General features: G+C 37.2%; 1 protein-coding gene and 1 long non-coding RNA gene across 6 annotated transcripts in view; one reads left to right on the forward strand and one right to left on the reverse strand.

Annotated features, from left to right (window-relative positions):
* POC5 (POC5 centriolar protein) overlaps positions 1 to 14,074 on the reverse strand; it is a 33,370-nt gene that overhangs the window by 2,398 nt on the left and 16,898 nt on the right. For all 5 annotated transcript variants that reach the window (XM_079918094.1, XM_079918093.1, XM_079918097.1 and 2 more), the window contains 5 exons: positions 13,903 to 14,007; positions 11,920 to 12,099; positions 10,383 to 10,536; positions 5,760 to 6,043; positions 482 to 658 (listed from right to left, as the gene is read on the reverse strand). In XM_079918094.1, coding sequence (XP_079774220.1) covers positions 482 to 658; positions 5,760 to 6,043; positions 10,383 to 10,536; positions 11,920 to 12,099; positions 13,903 to 14,007 — 900 coding nt within the window. The remainder of the gene's footprint in view (positions 1 to 481; positions 659 to 5,759; positions 6,044 to 10,382; positions 10,537 to 11,919; positions 12,100 to 13,902; positions 14,008 to 14,074) is intronic.
* Positions 2,518 to 5,899, forward strand: LOC307184537. The gene is made up of 3 exons (XR_013827736.1): positions 2,518 to 2,618; positions 2,902 to 2,961; positions 5,777 to 5,899. It is a non-coding gene; the product is annotated as an uncharacterized lncRNA (long non-coding RNA).

Here is a 14,074-nt window from a genome sequence, read left to right on the forward strand (position 1 = left end):
AACCTGATTTTTTTCCAAATTAGAAATACGTTGACAATTATATTTGAAAATAAGACTTCAAAAAATAAAAAAAAGGAGGAAAACTTAAAAACCATAAAAGTAGGTGTTTCTTAGAGTAAAAAATCTGCTACATGGACAGCACTTAATGAGTAAACAGTTTTTGTCATTTTTTTTTTTAATGAGAAATCATTTATATACTTTACCCTTTTGGCCATCAATATACCGGATTAAGTGTATTTGATAATTTTTATACTATTGAGAAGAAACAATGTTTCTGAAATTAATTTCCTAAAATAGGAAAGGTAGATTTAAAGCAGGTGTGATAATTATAAGTATATAAAGACTGTAATAGTAAAGGTAGAATAAGTACCAGTCATCATGGACTTTGATCTTCTCCTCAACATGTCATTTAAGTGTTTATTAGTCTATCAACTCTCAGGAAAAAGAATTTTTGACAAGAAGTTATCAAATGCAGACTCACCACTGTGACCGGATGATGTTTTTCCACAACGACGGAGCTCATGGGAGGAGAAACTCCCATTATAGCTAAACTGCTACTGATTCTATTTTTTGAAGCAAAATCACATTTCCCTGTGATCCGGGCTGTGATTGTTCTTCCAGCTTTCTGTTGTGCTGATGTCACAACCCTGGGCCCATACTAAAAAACAAAAAAATATTCAGTTGGTAGAAAATCCATGGCAAAATTTATGGTACTTTTGCTTCTATAACTTACAAAGAAAATACACAGGCACTTAAAATAATTGTATATGCAACCAACTCTAACATGGGGAAAAATTTTTAAACAATAAGGCAAAAAGCAAAACATAAAACCAAGCACCCCAAACACCCCTTTAACCTTGGTATACCAACTATTTTATAGGATTTTAGGAACTTCTAAAACTTTATTCTGAAATAATTATAGATTCATAGGAAGTTGCAAAGAGAGCATAGAGAGGTCCTGTGTATTCTTCACCCAGTTTCCTGCAATGATTATATCTTATGTAATTACAATGTCAAAACCAGGAAGCTGATGTTGGAATGATGCCTGGGTATAGATCTATGTCACTTTATCACATGTGTAGATTCCTGTAACTATCACTGCAATCAAGATACAGAACTATTCCATCACCACAAAGCTCTCCCTCGTGCTGTCCTTTCTTTAGAGTCATACCCATCTCCCTTCCCAAACAATCCCTAATTCTTGAACCGCTAATCTGTTTTATGAACTTCTGACCCTTATGGATAAATCATCATTGCTCATATGCTTTTGTGTCCTCCCCTTTTTCTTATGGCATTGTTAATATACTTCTTTTCATGAATAGAGACCAGCTATCATTTTTTTTTGAATTTTATTTTTATACAGCAGGTTCTTATTATCTATTTTATATATGAGACAAGCTATCATTTTTAATGAGAGGTTTTTATATCAACAAACTGCAGTTTAACTGTCCCAGTTCTTTTCCTATTATATATAGCAAACTTTTGTAATTTAAAAAAAAAAAAAAAAGGATTTTTCTCTTTTTTTTTTTTTTTTGGCTGTACCACGCGGCTTGTGGGATCTTACTTCCCTGACCGGGGTGGAACCCGGGCCCTCAGCAGTGAAAGCACAGAGCCCTAACCACTGGACCACCAAGGAATTCCTGGATTTTCCTTTTCCTTTGAAAGTTATTTGTAGAATGTACTGCAAAAAGCGAGATGATCATATCAAAAGGTAATGTCAGGTTTTACAGTTTTTGTTGCCTACCACTGGACAATACACCAGAAAGATTACATTTACGTCAATAGTAGTACATGTACTCATTTTTTTTTTTTCATGATCAACTAATTACATTAGCGGGGCAAAAATCAAAAGGAATAAGAAAAAGGGAAATGACATATTTAAAAAGCCCCAATATTTGTATCTTAATATCTGACATGGAAACAATGCAGATTATTGGTTGAGTACAGGGCTCTGAAGCCAGACTGTCAAAGTCTGAATTACAATTGCATTAGTAATTGTGTCCACTGGCAAGTTACTCTCCCTAAGCCTCAATTTCCTCATGTATGAAACAGGGAGAGCAGGCCCAACTGACTAATGCTAGCCTTTCACTTTCTGTTCAGATGAAGAGCAAAGTTAGAAGAGAAACTTTACTGAATAGCTTAAAAATCCAATTAAAACCCCTCGATTATTTCAAATGGAGTTAGAAAAACTGAAGTGCCATCTGTTGTTCAACTTTGTGAACTGCAATAGTACATTTGCTTGTATAACTGCCTAATATATATATTTTTTCAGTAAACGTGCTGCCGAAGCGAGCACATGTTTTTTGAAAATATTTTCCACCATGAAATTCTGATATTTAACATACTGATGATGTCTGCAGAAAGGAAATAATTTCACAGATGAAAATATTCTTTCACTAGAATGGTAATCCTCCCTTCTCCAGTTATTTGTCTCCTGATTCTCTGCAGTTTACTTTCTACACACACCTCCTTTTAGGTACTGGAAATTACTGAAGAAGACTAGAAAAAGTTTTGAATGTTCATAGGAATCCTCTGTGATTCAAATGAAGAGAAAGATAGCCAGGCCTGGATCACAAATCTCTCTTTTCCTGTTCCCAACAATAATGGTTTCATGTAAGGTAAGTAATCCAAGTAATGTATTTGTTTTTGCTTTTGTCAATATGGTTCTTTTTAAAAACAAGAAGACATATTTGAGGTAAATCTGAGTATTTTAATTAAATAAGAAAGGAAGAAAACTAGCATGGCACTTACAGATTGATTTACTTGTGATTCTCCTTTCTCTCTAACCCTAAATGCTGTACTTATGTGAATGAAATTGAATGGGTGTCTGTTTCGAAGGAGCAAGATGTAGCTGGAGGGGTGGGGGAAGAAGGGCTGTCTATATAATATTGTGTTTTTCAGGTTTCAAAGACTTCAAAATTATCTCAGGTGACCAAATTGTTTCAAAAAATAAAAAGGGTGGTAAGTACACTCATTCATTTGGTTCTCGTTATGCATGTTCAGATTCAGATACAAACCCAGATGTACAAGTGGTGCAGTCATATTTTAAGAAGGGAATTTTGAAAAATCTAGCTCTGTGTGTTATCTGGATATGCAGCATGAATGACAAACCAGAAATAAATACTCACTGTGTTTATTTAAATGAGATCATCAGTATAGGATCACACTTCGAAATGTGTAATCATGAAAAATAAACACAGCCTGAACGCATGTCAGGGTTGAATTTTAGTGTCTTATTTCTAAATCAAAACTCCCCCACACATTCAAATTTCTCTTAAGTCATATTTAAGAAATGCAAAATAGCAGATCTCAACATATTTTTCCCCAAAGTTAGTAGCTTCCAAAAGGCAGAAATTCAAGGGACTTCCCTGGTGGTGCAGTGGTTAAGAATCCGTCTGCCAATGCAGGGGACATGGGTTCGAGCCCTAGTCCGGGAAGATTCCACATGCCGTGGAGCAACTAAGCCTGTGCGCCACAACTACTGAGCCCACGTGCCACAACTACTGAAGCCCGCGCGCCTAGAGCCCATGCTGCGCAACAAGAGAAGCCACCGCAATGAGAAGCCCGCACACCGCAATGAAGAGTAGCCCCCACTCGCCGCAACTAGAGAAAGCCCGCGCACAGCAACAAAGACCCAACGAGACAAAACTAAATTTAAAAAAAAAGAAAAGCAAAAGGCTGGAATACTTCAGATGACCAACTGTCTGGCTGACTCATGCGTCCCTTGGCTGCAGAGAGCTGCCTAGCTCTAATGGCCTGTGTAACTCTTTTTTTTTTTTTTTTGGCTGCGTTGGGTCTTAGTTGTGGCACACGGGATCTTCATTGAGGCACATAGGCTTCTCTCTAGTTGAGGTGTGTGGGCTCCGCAGTTGTGGCGTGCGGGCTTAATTGCCCCATGGCATGTGGTATCTTAGTTCCCTGGCCAGGGATCGAACCCATGTCCCCTGCATTGGAAGGCGGATTCTTAACCATTGGACCTCCAGGGAAGCCCCTGTAAATCTTAATTAAGACCTAAAACCTACTCTGCCATCTTCCTTCCTCTCATGTAAGTGGTTAGGGTCAGGGAGGAGAGGGAGACAAGCAAATCTGAATCATCCCAGCACCTTTATAGAACTGTACATGCCTTTGTGCCAGATCCAAGCCAGAGTAGGGAAGAAGGGCATAAGGTTTTTGTTTTTTAAACATAATGTTTATTATATGGAAAATTTTTATTTTTTATTTTATTTTTTTTGTTAGTTTCTGCTTTATAACAAAGTGAATCAGTTATACATATACATATGTTCCCATATCTCTTCCCTCTTGCGTCTCCCTCCCTCCCACCCTCCCTATCCCACCCCTCTAGGTGGTCACAAACCACCGAGCTGATCTCCCTGTGCTATGCGGCTGCTTCCCACTAGCTATCTATTTTACGTTTGGTAGTGTATATATGTCCATGCCACTCCCTCACTTTGTCGCAGCTTACCCTTCCCCCTCCCCATATCCTCAAGTCCATTCTCCAGTAGGTCTGTGTCTTTATTCCTGTCTTACCCCTAGGTTCTTCATGACATTTTTTTTCCTTAAATTCCATATATATGTGTTAGCACATGGTATTTGTCTTTCTCTTTCTGACTTACTTCACTGTGTATGACAGTCTCTAGGTCCATCCACCTCACTACAAATAGCTCAATTTCGTTTCTTTTTATGGATGAGTAATATTCCATTGTATATATGTGCCACATCTTCTTTATCCATTCATCCGATGATGGACACTTAGGTTGTTTCCATCTCCTGGCTATTGTAAATAGAGCTGCAATGAACATTTTGGTACATGACTCTTTTTGAATTATGGTTTTCTCAGGGTATATGCCCAGTAGTGGGATTGCTGGGTCATATGGTAGTTCTATTTGTAGTTTTTTTAAGGAACCTCCATACTGTTCTCCATAGTGGCTGTACCAATTCACATTCCCACCAGCAGTGCAAGAGTGTTCCCTTTTCTCCACACCCTCTCCAGCATTTATTGTTTCTAGATTTTTTGATGATGGCCATTCTGACCGGTGTGAGATGGTATCTCATTGTAGTTTTGATTTGCATTTCTCTAAGGGCATAGGGTTTTTTTAAAAAAAAAAGCCGTGCAGAGGTGAGTCTGATAAGCTTGGCCTGTATCCCTGTGCCCTTCACTTGAGAGACACTGAAGAATACAGGTTTAATGACAGGAGGCCGAGAAGTCAGAACCACAGTATGCATATTAATAGCTTGATTAATTTAACTTCAGGTAAATTCTCCCACAAATACACCATCCTCATTCAGTACTCTTCCCCCTCTATGGACTCCTCTATTAGCAGCTAGTGACTTTAGGAAAAACAATTCCTATCTTCATTCCAATTATAAATGAAAACTTAAAACCTAACCAAGATGGAGTCACTACAGAGTAGTGTTAATATGTTTGCATCCAGGAAAAGGGAAGCTGTAGTTAAATAAGAATATACAAAAAGGCCATTAGCCTCCTAAGCCCTTGAAAGTACCCACTAATTTCCTTTAAAATTAATAATTTCTTCATTTTTGTTTAATTATCACTATTGTAATAGAAGTTTCAGGTATTATTTTCATTACAAATTCATGTTTTAGCTACTTTGTGTATTAAATATTTTCTGTGGATTGGCCTAAAGACCACATAGACTCTTTTCTCCATGGGAAAATATGTTCTGAGTTCAAAATATCCAATATACAAACAAGTTTGGAACCTTTTTCCCAACATAGGCACCTGAGTTAACTGTACTGACCATTTCTTCCTGTGTAGAGGAAGCTGTAGCTGTCGGTGCAGCGCCATGAGGAGCAGAAACAGGAAGGTGAACAGAGGAAGTGGAAGCAGCCCCGGCAGGAGTGATGGAAGCAGCAGAGGGAAAGGCAGCAGTGCAGGTGGCTCCCAGGGCTGCCGCTGGCGGGGATGGCGGCACTGCAACTGCTGAGGGCATCGGAGGAGCTGAAGGATCCAAATGAGAAGAATGTTCTTTTCCTTGAACACCAGGACCATACTCTTCCCTTTTATTATTTGTGAAGTCTGTCCCTATAAATCACAAATTAATTCCATTAACACTCTTCCAAGTTAAGATTACTTTTATCTTCCCAACAATGAAAATACATAATCTCCAAAATGTGGTCCAGCAGAAATGTAGAAATGTGTCATATACTGGATAGGTTAACACTGTTCGGTTAATGCAGTTGGTCAGTGTTAACTGGTTAATGTCAGCATTAACCACTAAAGACTTCAGACCAGTTCCTTCAACATGTGAAAGCTAATGAATGATTTGCTCTTATGTAAAAAAATAAATTATGTACTCAGCTGGGACCTTACAACCACTATAATAATATGGTCACATTGTGCCTAAAGATTTATGTTCTTTGCATTATTTAATACAACTATCCTGATAAATGGCCTGGTATTTAGATCTTTAGAATAGTTTTCTGATATCACCATACCCTCTTCATTTACCATCTATTGCTCTTAGCCTAACAAAACCAATGTATTTTTAATTCTTGATTTTTTCAGCAAACAATAATAAATCAATAAGTAACACTAAAATCTTTACTTTTGATACTGTAAAAGAAATGAGTTCTTGCAGGTAGATTATGTCATGAATTAAGAACATATTTGCACACTTAACTGATTTTAGTGACACATATATAGAAACCTCTCAAAACTGAACCTTAATCTTAGATCAAAGGAATAAATAATGTCAGCTTCCAGAAGCCAGGATAAAGAGTCCTATTCTAGATTTCCACCCCCCAGCATTAGAATTTGGTTAAAATTTCCATTTAAGACTATATCTTCGGGGCTTCCCTGGTGGCGCAGTGGTTAAGAATCCACCTGCCAATGCAGGGGACACGGGTTCGATCCCTGGTCCGGGAAGATCCCATATGCCACGGAGCAACTAAGCCTGTGGGCCACAACTACAGAGCCTGTGCGCCACAATTACTGAAGCCCACACACCGAGAGCCTGTGCTCTGCGACAAGAGAAGTCACCGCAATAAGAAGCCCGCGCACCGCAACTACAGAAAGCCCGTGTGCATCAATGAAGACCCAACGTAGCCAAAAATAAATAAAATTTAAAAAAAAAAGACTATATCTTCCTGGTACCAAACATCAGGGTGAGGATTCCAATATTCAGTCACTGAGATGTTTCAGAATATATGAATAGAGGGCATTATGTAGCCCTATGCTGAAAAGGTTTTCCGTGTTGTCCTCATTCCAGAAATTCCAGAAATTTGGACTTCTGTATAAGTTCCATCCAGAAATTTGGACTTCTGTATAAGTTCTTGTCTTTCTTAGACTATCATCTTTACATAAAATAGAGCAATAGTTACTTCATTAACAAAGTTTAATGAGGATTACAATGCATAGGTCCTTTGAAATAATTTGATGAAAGAGATGAATTCAACATATACTGCTTTTGCTTTGAAAACAAAACACACACACACACTGAGTTTTAACATGTTTTTCATAGAAAGTGACTGATTGTCTCTTTTTTTAGGTGGGTGGCAGACTTATGTGGAACCAGTATAGTAATTATTCTCGCTTTAACTGGGTATGTTTTTCAGTTGGAAAGCATTTTTCTACTGTTCCTAAAACTACTTTAAAAATTGGCAGGTATCCCTTTAAAGGCCATTGGTATTGACATATTTTGTCTACCTCATAGAAACTTTTATCTAAGCTATAAGATTGATTAGGATATTGTACAACATGAGATGCACTGCAGATTATGGCTAGCAGAGAATCAAAAGAGATAAAAAATATATATTTATTTTGCTCTAACAAGTACATTAGAAACACTGTATTATTAAAATCTGCATTATAAAAAACAATTGCTTTGGCTTCCCTGGTGGTGCAGTGGTTGAGAGTCCGCCTGCCGATGCAGGGGACACGGGTTCGTGCCCCGGTCCGGGAAGCTCCCACATGCCGCGGAGCGGCTGGGCCCGTGAGCCATGGCCGCTGAGCCTGCGCGTCCGGAGCCTGTGCTCCGCAACGGGAGAGGCCACAACAGTGAGAGGCCCGCGTACCGCAAACAAAAAAAAAATTGCTTTAAGGGGGCCAGAAGTAATTTTTTTTTTCTTGTGAGAATTTATTTTTAAAATTTGTTTTTGGCTGCCTTGGGTCTTCGTTGCTGTGCACGGGCTTTCTCTAGTTGTGGTGAGCAGGGGCTACTCTTCGTTGCGGTTCGCGGGGTTCTCATTGCGGTGGCTTCTCTTGTTGCAGAGCATGGGCTCTAGGTGCGTGGGCTTCAGTAATTGTGGCATGCGGGCTCAGTAGTTGTGGTCTGCAGGCTCTAGAGCGCAGGCTCAGTAGTTGTTGTACACGGGCTTAGTTGCCCTGCAGCATGTGGGATCTTCCCGGACCAGGGCTCAAACCCGTGTCCCCTGCATTGGCAGGTGGATTCTTAACCACTGCACCACCAGGGAAGTTCCTCTTGTGAGAATTTTTAAAAATTTATTTTAATAGCTGTTATTAAAATGCCACAAGACAAATATCACAGAGCAAATCCAGCATTACATTACACTGAACTTTTGCCTTTGGTAGCTCCATCAACACTAGTGTGTACTGCTAACATGTGTCTTACTAGTCCTGTTTATCTTTATTACCCATTGTTATGGTAAACAAAGCACAAGGGGACTTCCCCGGCAGTCCAGTGGTTAAGACTCTGTGCTTCCAATGCAGGGGGTGCAGGTTTGATCCCTGGTCGGGGAACTAAGATCCCACATGCCGCACAGCACAGCCAAAATTAAACAAAACGAAACAAAGCACAAGGCCACTGAAAACAGCTGGGATCCCATAACCTGGCATTAGCTGCAGATGACAGTAGACTTAAAAGCAATAGGAGCAAAATAAATCATGTTGTATAATTATCAGAATACATTTTCTCCAAATCCTGTTATGGATATTTGCCTGTAAGAGACATAGCTGTATTTGAATTTAAAATTTAAGACAGTAAATTTATTAAGGTGGTAAGACACTCTGTCCTAAGTAAATTCGTAACCTTCTTAAGTAGGTTACAAGAAATAGATTTCTTGCAATTGAATGTAGCAAGTTCTAATGATTATAATTTCTCACTGTACTTGTGAAACCCAGTATCTGTTACAAGTAGATAATTAAATTCTTCAATTTAATATATACAACTTGCTAACAATTACAACCGAAAGCAGACTATCCAATCATTGGGGACGGTAAGTTTGTTTTTAGCATTAATACTCAATTAAAATACGATTTACTAGAGAAATCAAGTACTCATTTGGGTATTAGCAAGATAAACCATTCAGCTTCAAGATTCTATGATTCTAAGTTTCTAACTTGCATGTGGGCCACATACCATGACTGTCTGAGAAAGAAAACGATTTGCCTTAACTCACTACCATCTATAGCGTGCACAATTGAAATAAAAACTGTTTATTGATGCTTTAAAATGAGGGCATAACAAGCACAGACAAGTTATTCACAGGACTGAAATCATATTAATGATGGTACAAAATGAAATTGTCTCAATAAATAAACTGAGATTCAAACAGGATTTAATATGAGGAAATACTGCAAAAATGTTCAATGTGTACATGAAACTTTGGAGGCTGACTTAAGACTGCAGTAATTATATCATGAGTATCCTCTTACATGTTTAAGTATTTTTTGTCTTTTAAAGTGCTTTCAATTATATTTCACTGCATTCTCACAAGAATCCTCTATGAAGCAGGTAAGGAAGATTTATATTATCTTCTTTGTTCAGAGAAGAAAACTAAAACCCAGTGAGGAAAATAGGCCTCCTTGTAAATTGGTGGCAAAGCTGTTCTAAGCCATGTGGATGACAAAAGCCACTCAGATCCTAGCCAATACATGGACCTTTCTTGACATAGAATTATTTTACTCAACTTCTATAGATAGGCCGATATGTATACTTGTTGAAAATGAGTTTTAGTTGAGGACTCTCTTGCACTGGAAGACAAGCAATTTTTAAAAAATGGGAAACCATGAATAGACAAGAAATATTTAATAATGAAAACAGTCTAAGGAATTTGGCTACTTAGAAAAAAACAGAAATGAAATTTTATACTTAAAGGCATTACCATTATAGTTAAAAGAGCCTTAAAATAATGTTATACATTCAAAGCATTATTATAACATTGAGCCTAAATACTTGAGTTAACAGTTTACTTGATCAGATATAAGATACTGTAAGTAACCATGACTGAGAGAATTTTCATGGCAGATTTAAAACTGAATATAACACCATGATATTAAAAATAGCAGTGCCTGGATAAGACATAGTTACTGCAGAAAATCAGTACTGCAGACCACACCAATCACTGAAATCTCCTCAAACCCTTTTTGAAAGTAAGCAGAGAATCTTAAACAAAATACTAACCTGTATCACCTCTGCTTTGAAATATAGTCATGGCTTCAAGATTTAATGCACATACACCCCTCATGAAAGCTTTCTTCATGGAATCTTCAAAGTGCTCTTTTTCATGCTGCATCCTTTGGATCTCAGCTTTTGCATTTTCCAAAGCTCCAGATAACTAAAATTAGGAAAATTTTTAAAAAGAAGAGAAAAAAATTGAGACACAAGGAAGAATATCTATTGTTTAAAAAAAAAAAGAGACTTATACTGTGAAGTTATTTTTGTGTGAAATACTAAAATCACTTTACCACATACGTCTTCTGCTGTGTCTCAATTTATTTTAAAAGATGCATCTAACCTCTATTGTCTCCATCAACAAACCATTTTCATTCCTAACCATAAAGTCAGGGTTTAAACAAAGGGAATTTTACACCAGTCCCAATCCTGATTGATGTGTTCTAATTATACAGAATGATGTTATTTCTCACCATAAAATTTTTATGTAGGATACTAAACAAAATATATTAAGAGCCCCAAACAGCCCTCACCCCTTCAGAAAAAAATAACTAAACACCTGCAACAGTAACAGTTTTTTTTTTTGTTTTTTTTTTAACTAGATGTTATCTATAGAATTTAAAGTGCAAAGTGCCATTAGGTACAACACTTTCCCACAGACCAAATCTAAAGGGACTGCATGGGACTTCCCTGGTGGCGCAGTGGTTAAGAATCCACCTGCCGATGCAAGGGGCATGGGTTCGAGCCCTGGTCCGGGAAGATCCCACATGCTGCAGAGCAACTAAGCCCATGCGCCACAACTACTGAAGCCCTTGCGCCTAGAGCCTGTACTCTGCCACAAGAGAAGCCACTGCAATGAGAAGTCTGCGCACCGCAACGAAGAGCAGCCCCCGCTCTCTGCAACTAGAGAAAGCCCAGCGCAACAATGAAGACCCAATGCAGCCAAAAATAAAAATAAATTAAAATAAATTTAAAAAAATAAAAAAGGGACTGCGGTTTTGCATGTCATTTTCAATTGCAGAAAATTATTTGCATAATAAAACTTTAAGAATTTAGTGTTATAATGATGAAAAAATTTTTTTTCCTCTTAATATTTGATTTCAAGAGGCCTACTGCATTCTTTAGTATGGTTTTATTTTCATTTTGGGTCTCAAACGTTTTCCCATGGAAACAATGTTAATATTATTGTTATAAGTCTAAATAACTTCAATTTATATACAAACACTTTATACAATAAAGGCCAAAAGAAGCCTAAGAAAGTATGCTTTCTTAGAGATGTAAGGATCTGTGGCTGATTTACATTTCCAAGAGAAATGTACATGCAAGAGATTTAACACAGGTTTGGAGGTCAAAGTTATAACTACTTAAAAGAACAAATAAGTCTGTAAGTCTGACTAGTACTGTTCGTTCCCAGTAGTCTCATTTGAACCCACACTGCACTGAATGAAATTGGAGAAATGGGTTACTCTGCCTAACTGTAAACTAACAGTGAGTGATGCTACCCATCTTTTTTACTTTTATTAAAAAAGTGAAAAAAAAAGTTTACCACTGCAACTTTGGCTTCATAGTCATTGGAAATCTGGACACAGACTTCCTCAGCTCTTGCTTGGCAAGCTCGTTCCACCACTTCTTTCCACTGCTTCTGTACTATGGCCCGCCAGCCTCTCCAGACTTTCTTCAGTAAAGTTCTCTGGAAGTACTGGTCAGCTAGTTTACTTTCATAAACCTAAACGAAAGTAATATACAACCTCAAAAACACAGTGGACTGGTAAAATATACTGGCAGTAGTAACAAAAAACATCAGCCTGCGGGAAGCAGGGTACATGCATTATCATTTAATACTGTGTAATCGTGTTCTTCTCATGTGCAGATGGGAGGACAGGCTTAAAGAGGTTAAGCAACCTGCCTAGGTCATACAGGCAGAAAGGGAAAAGCCAACCTTGCCTCATTCCAGAGCCTAAGCTCTTATCCATTACATCATTGCTTTATGCAACTAATCAAGGTAGGGGGAAAACAAAAAACAAATGAAAGAAAATGAGTTAACTTGCCCCTTGCCATCTTGGTTATGAATTCGCATGACCTTTTAGCTGAAAACAGGGCTAGGAGCTGGAAGGCAGAAAGGGTGGTGACTGTGGCTCCAGATGGCCCTGCTTTCTCTACAGCTTGGTGGCCACCACCATAAGCAGATTAATTTAATTTACATACTTTACCATCATATTTAGTACCAAAATGATCCTAGTAGGAGCATATGCTATTCTTCTTTTATCAATGAATTTAAATTCTTTTGAAGGAGCATATCCAATTTTTGATTTTCTTAAAAAATATTTTTATTCAAAAACTGATGGCAACTTCAACTATTTCAACTAACAGTTGAACATATTCTCATTATGTCACCCAATAAATAACTTTCAAAATATGACTCAGTTTTAAATAGCTCTTTTAAATATGGTTAATGTAGATTTAATCTATTGGGATTAATTTTAAAAAAGAAGCACTAATAAGTATTCTTAAAGGAGAAATCCTATTCCATGACAGTAACAGCCTTTTCCTTAAATATTAATCTCTTGGAACTAAATGCACAAAGATTACTCCATGACTCACATGGGCATCATATATAAAAAAATTATATATATATATATAATCTCCATCCCCTACACTCTTTGAGTCTCTGTATTCTGCCTTCTTGTGGGATACATATATACTTTCATACTTTTCTACTTCTGATACAATAACTTACTATTCTCAGCTTATATTTATACTGATATACTGATTCAGCTCACTTTTTTTTTAACATTTTTATTGGAGTATAATTGCTTTACAATGGTGTGTTAGTTTCTGCTTTATAACAAAGTGAATCAGTTATACATATACATATATCCCCATATCTCCTCCCTCTTGCGTCTCCCTCCCTCCCACCCTCCCCTCTAGGTGGTCACAAGGCACCGAGCTCATCTCCCTGTGCTATGCGGCTGATTCAGCTCACTTAATTAAAATAAAAGATATTCAAGTTTAAATTATATATAAACTAAGGATAATTTTTAAAAAGCTTATGGACATGGATTTCTTTAATTCTTATTAAGGCAAGTTATGCAACAAACATGCAATTTTATAATTATAGTATTGCCTCTTTATGAAGATGATATATTCAGGTATTTTAGAAGTAGAACTAATATAGGAAGCATATGATATGCTAAAGGTGATAAATTCATGTGATTACATCTGAAGTCAAATTTGTTAAAGGGGATTCCACCACCAGGACATCTGTAATTTAGGTACAGTTCTTACTAATCTACTATGAAGTAGAAAATGATATATCAATAAGTCTATAAAATATAAGAAGTATTTTTTCCCAAGCCATACCAAAAATCAAGTTCCTTTAAAACAAGAGTAACATTAAATTGTTAATTCATTTTGACTTACTAAAAAAAATCTTTCTTTGACTTGAACAAGAGTTCTAATACATGATTCTAAATGCTTCTGAGTTCAGAAGTCTAATAAGTGTCAGTCAGCTTTTCTTTTTCACACTTACGTCCTGTCTGGATTTGACATGGCTGATTTGCCAGCGGAAGAATGTTCTCATCAACTCTATCCTTTCCTTTTGCTTGCCTATGGCATGAGACAAGCTAGAAATCACCTGTAAACAGCAATCAGTAAAAGGGTTTTTTTATATATCAAAAAATGCTAGAGAGAATACTTATGGA

This window comes from Stenella coeruleoalba (genome assembly GCF_951394435.1).
Source record: "Stenella coeruleoalba genome assembly, chromosome: 3".
Classification (NCBI taxonomy): domain Eukaryota; kingdom Metazoa; phylum Chordata; class Mammalia; order Artiodactyla; family Delphinidae; genus Stenella; species Stenella coeruleoalba.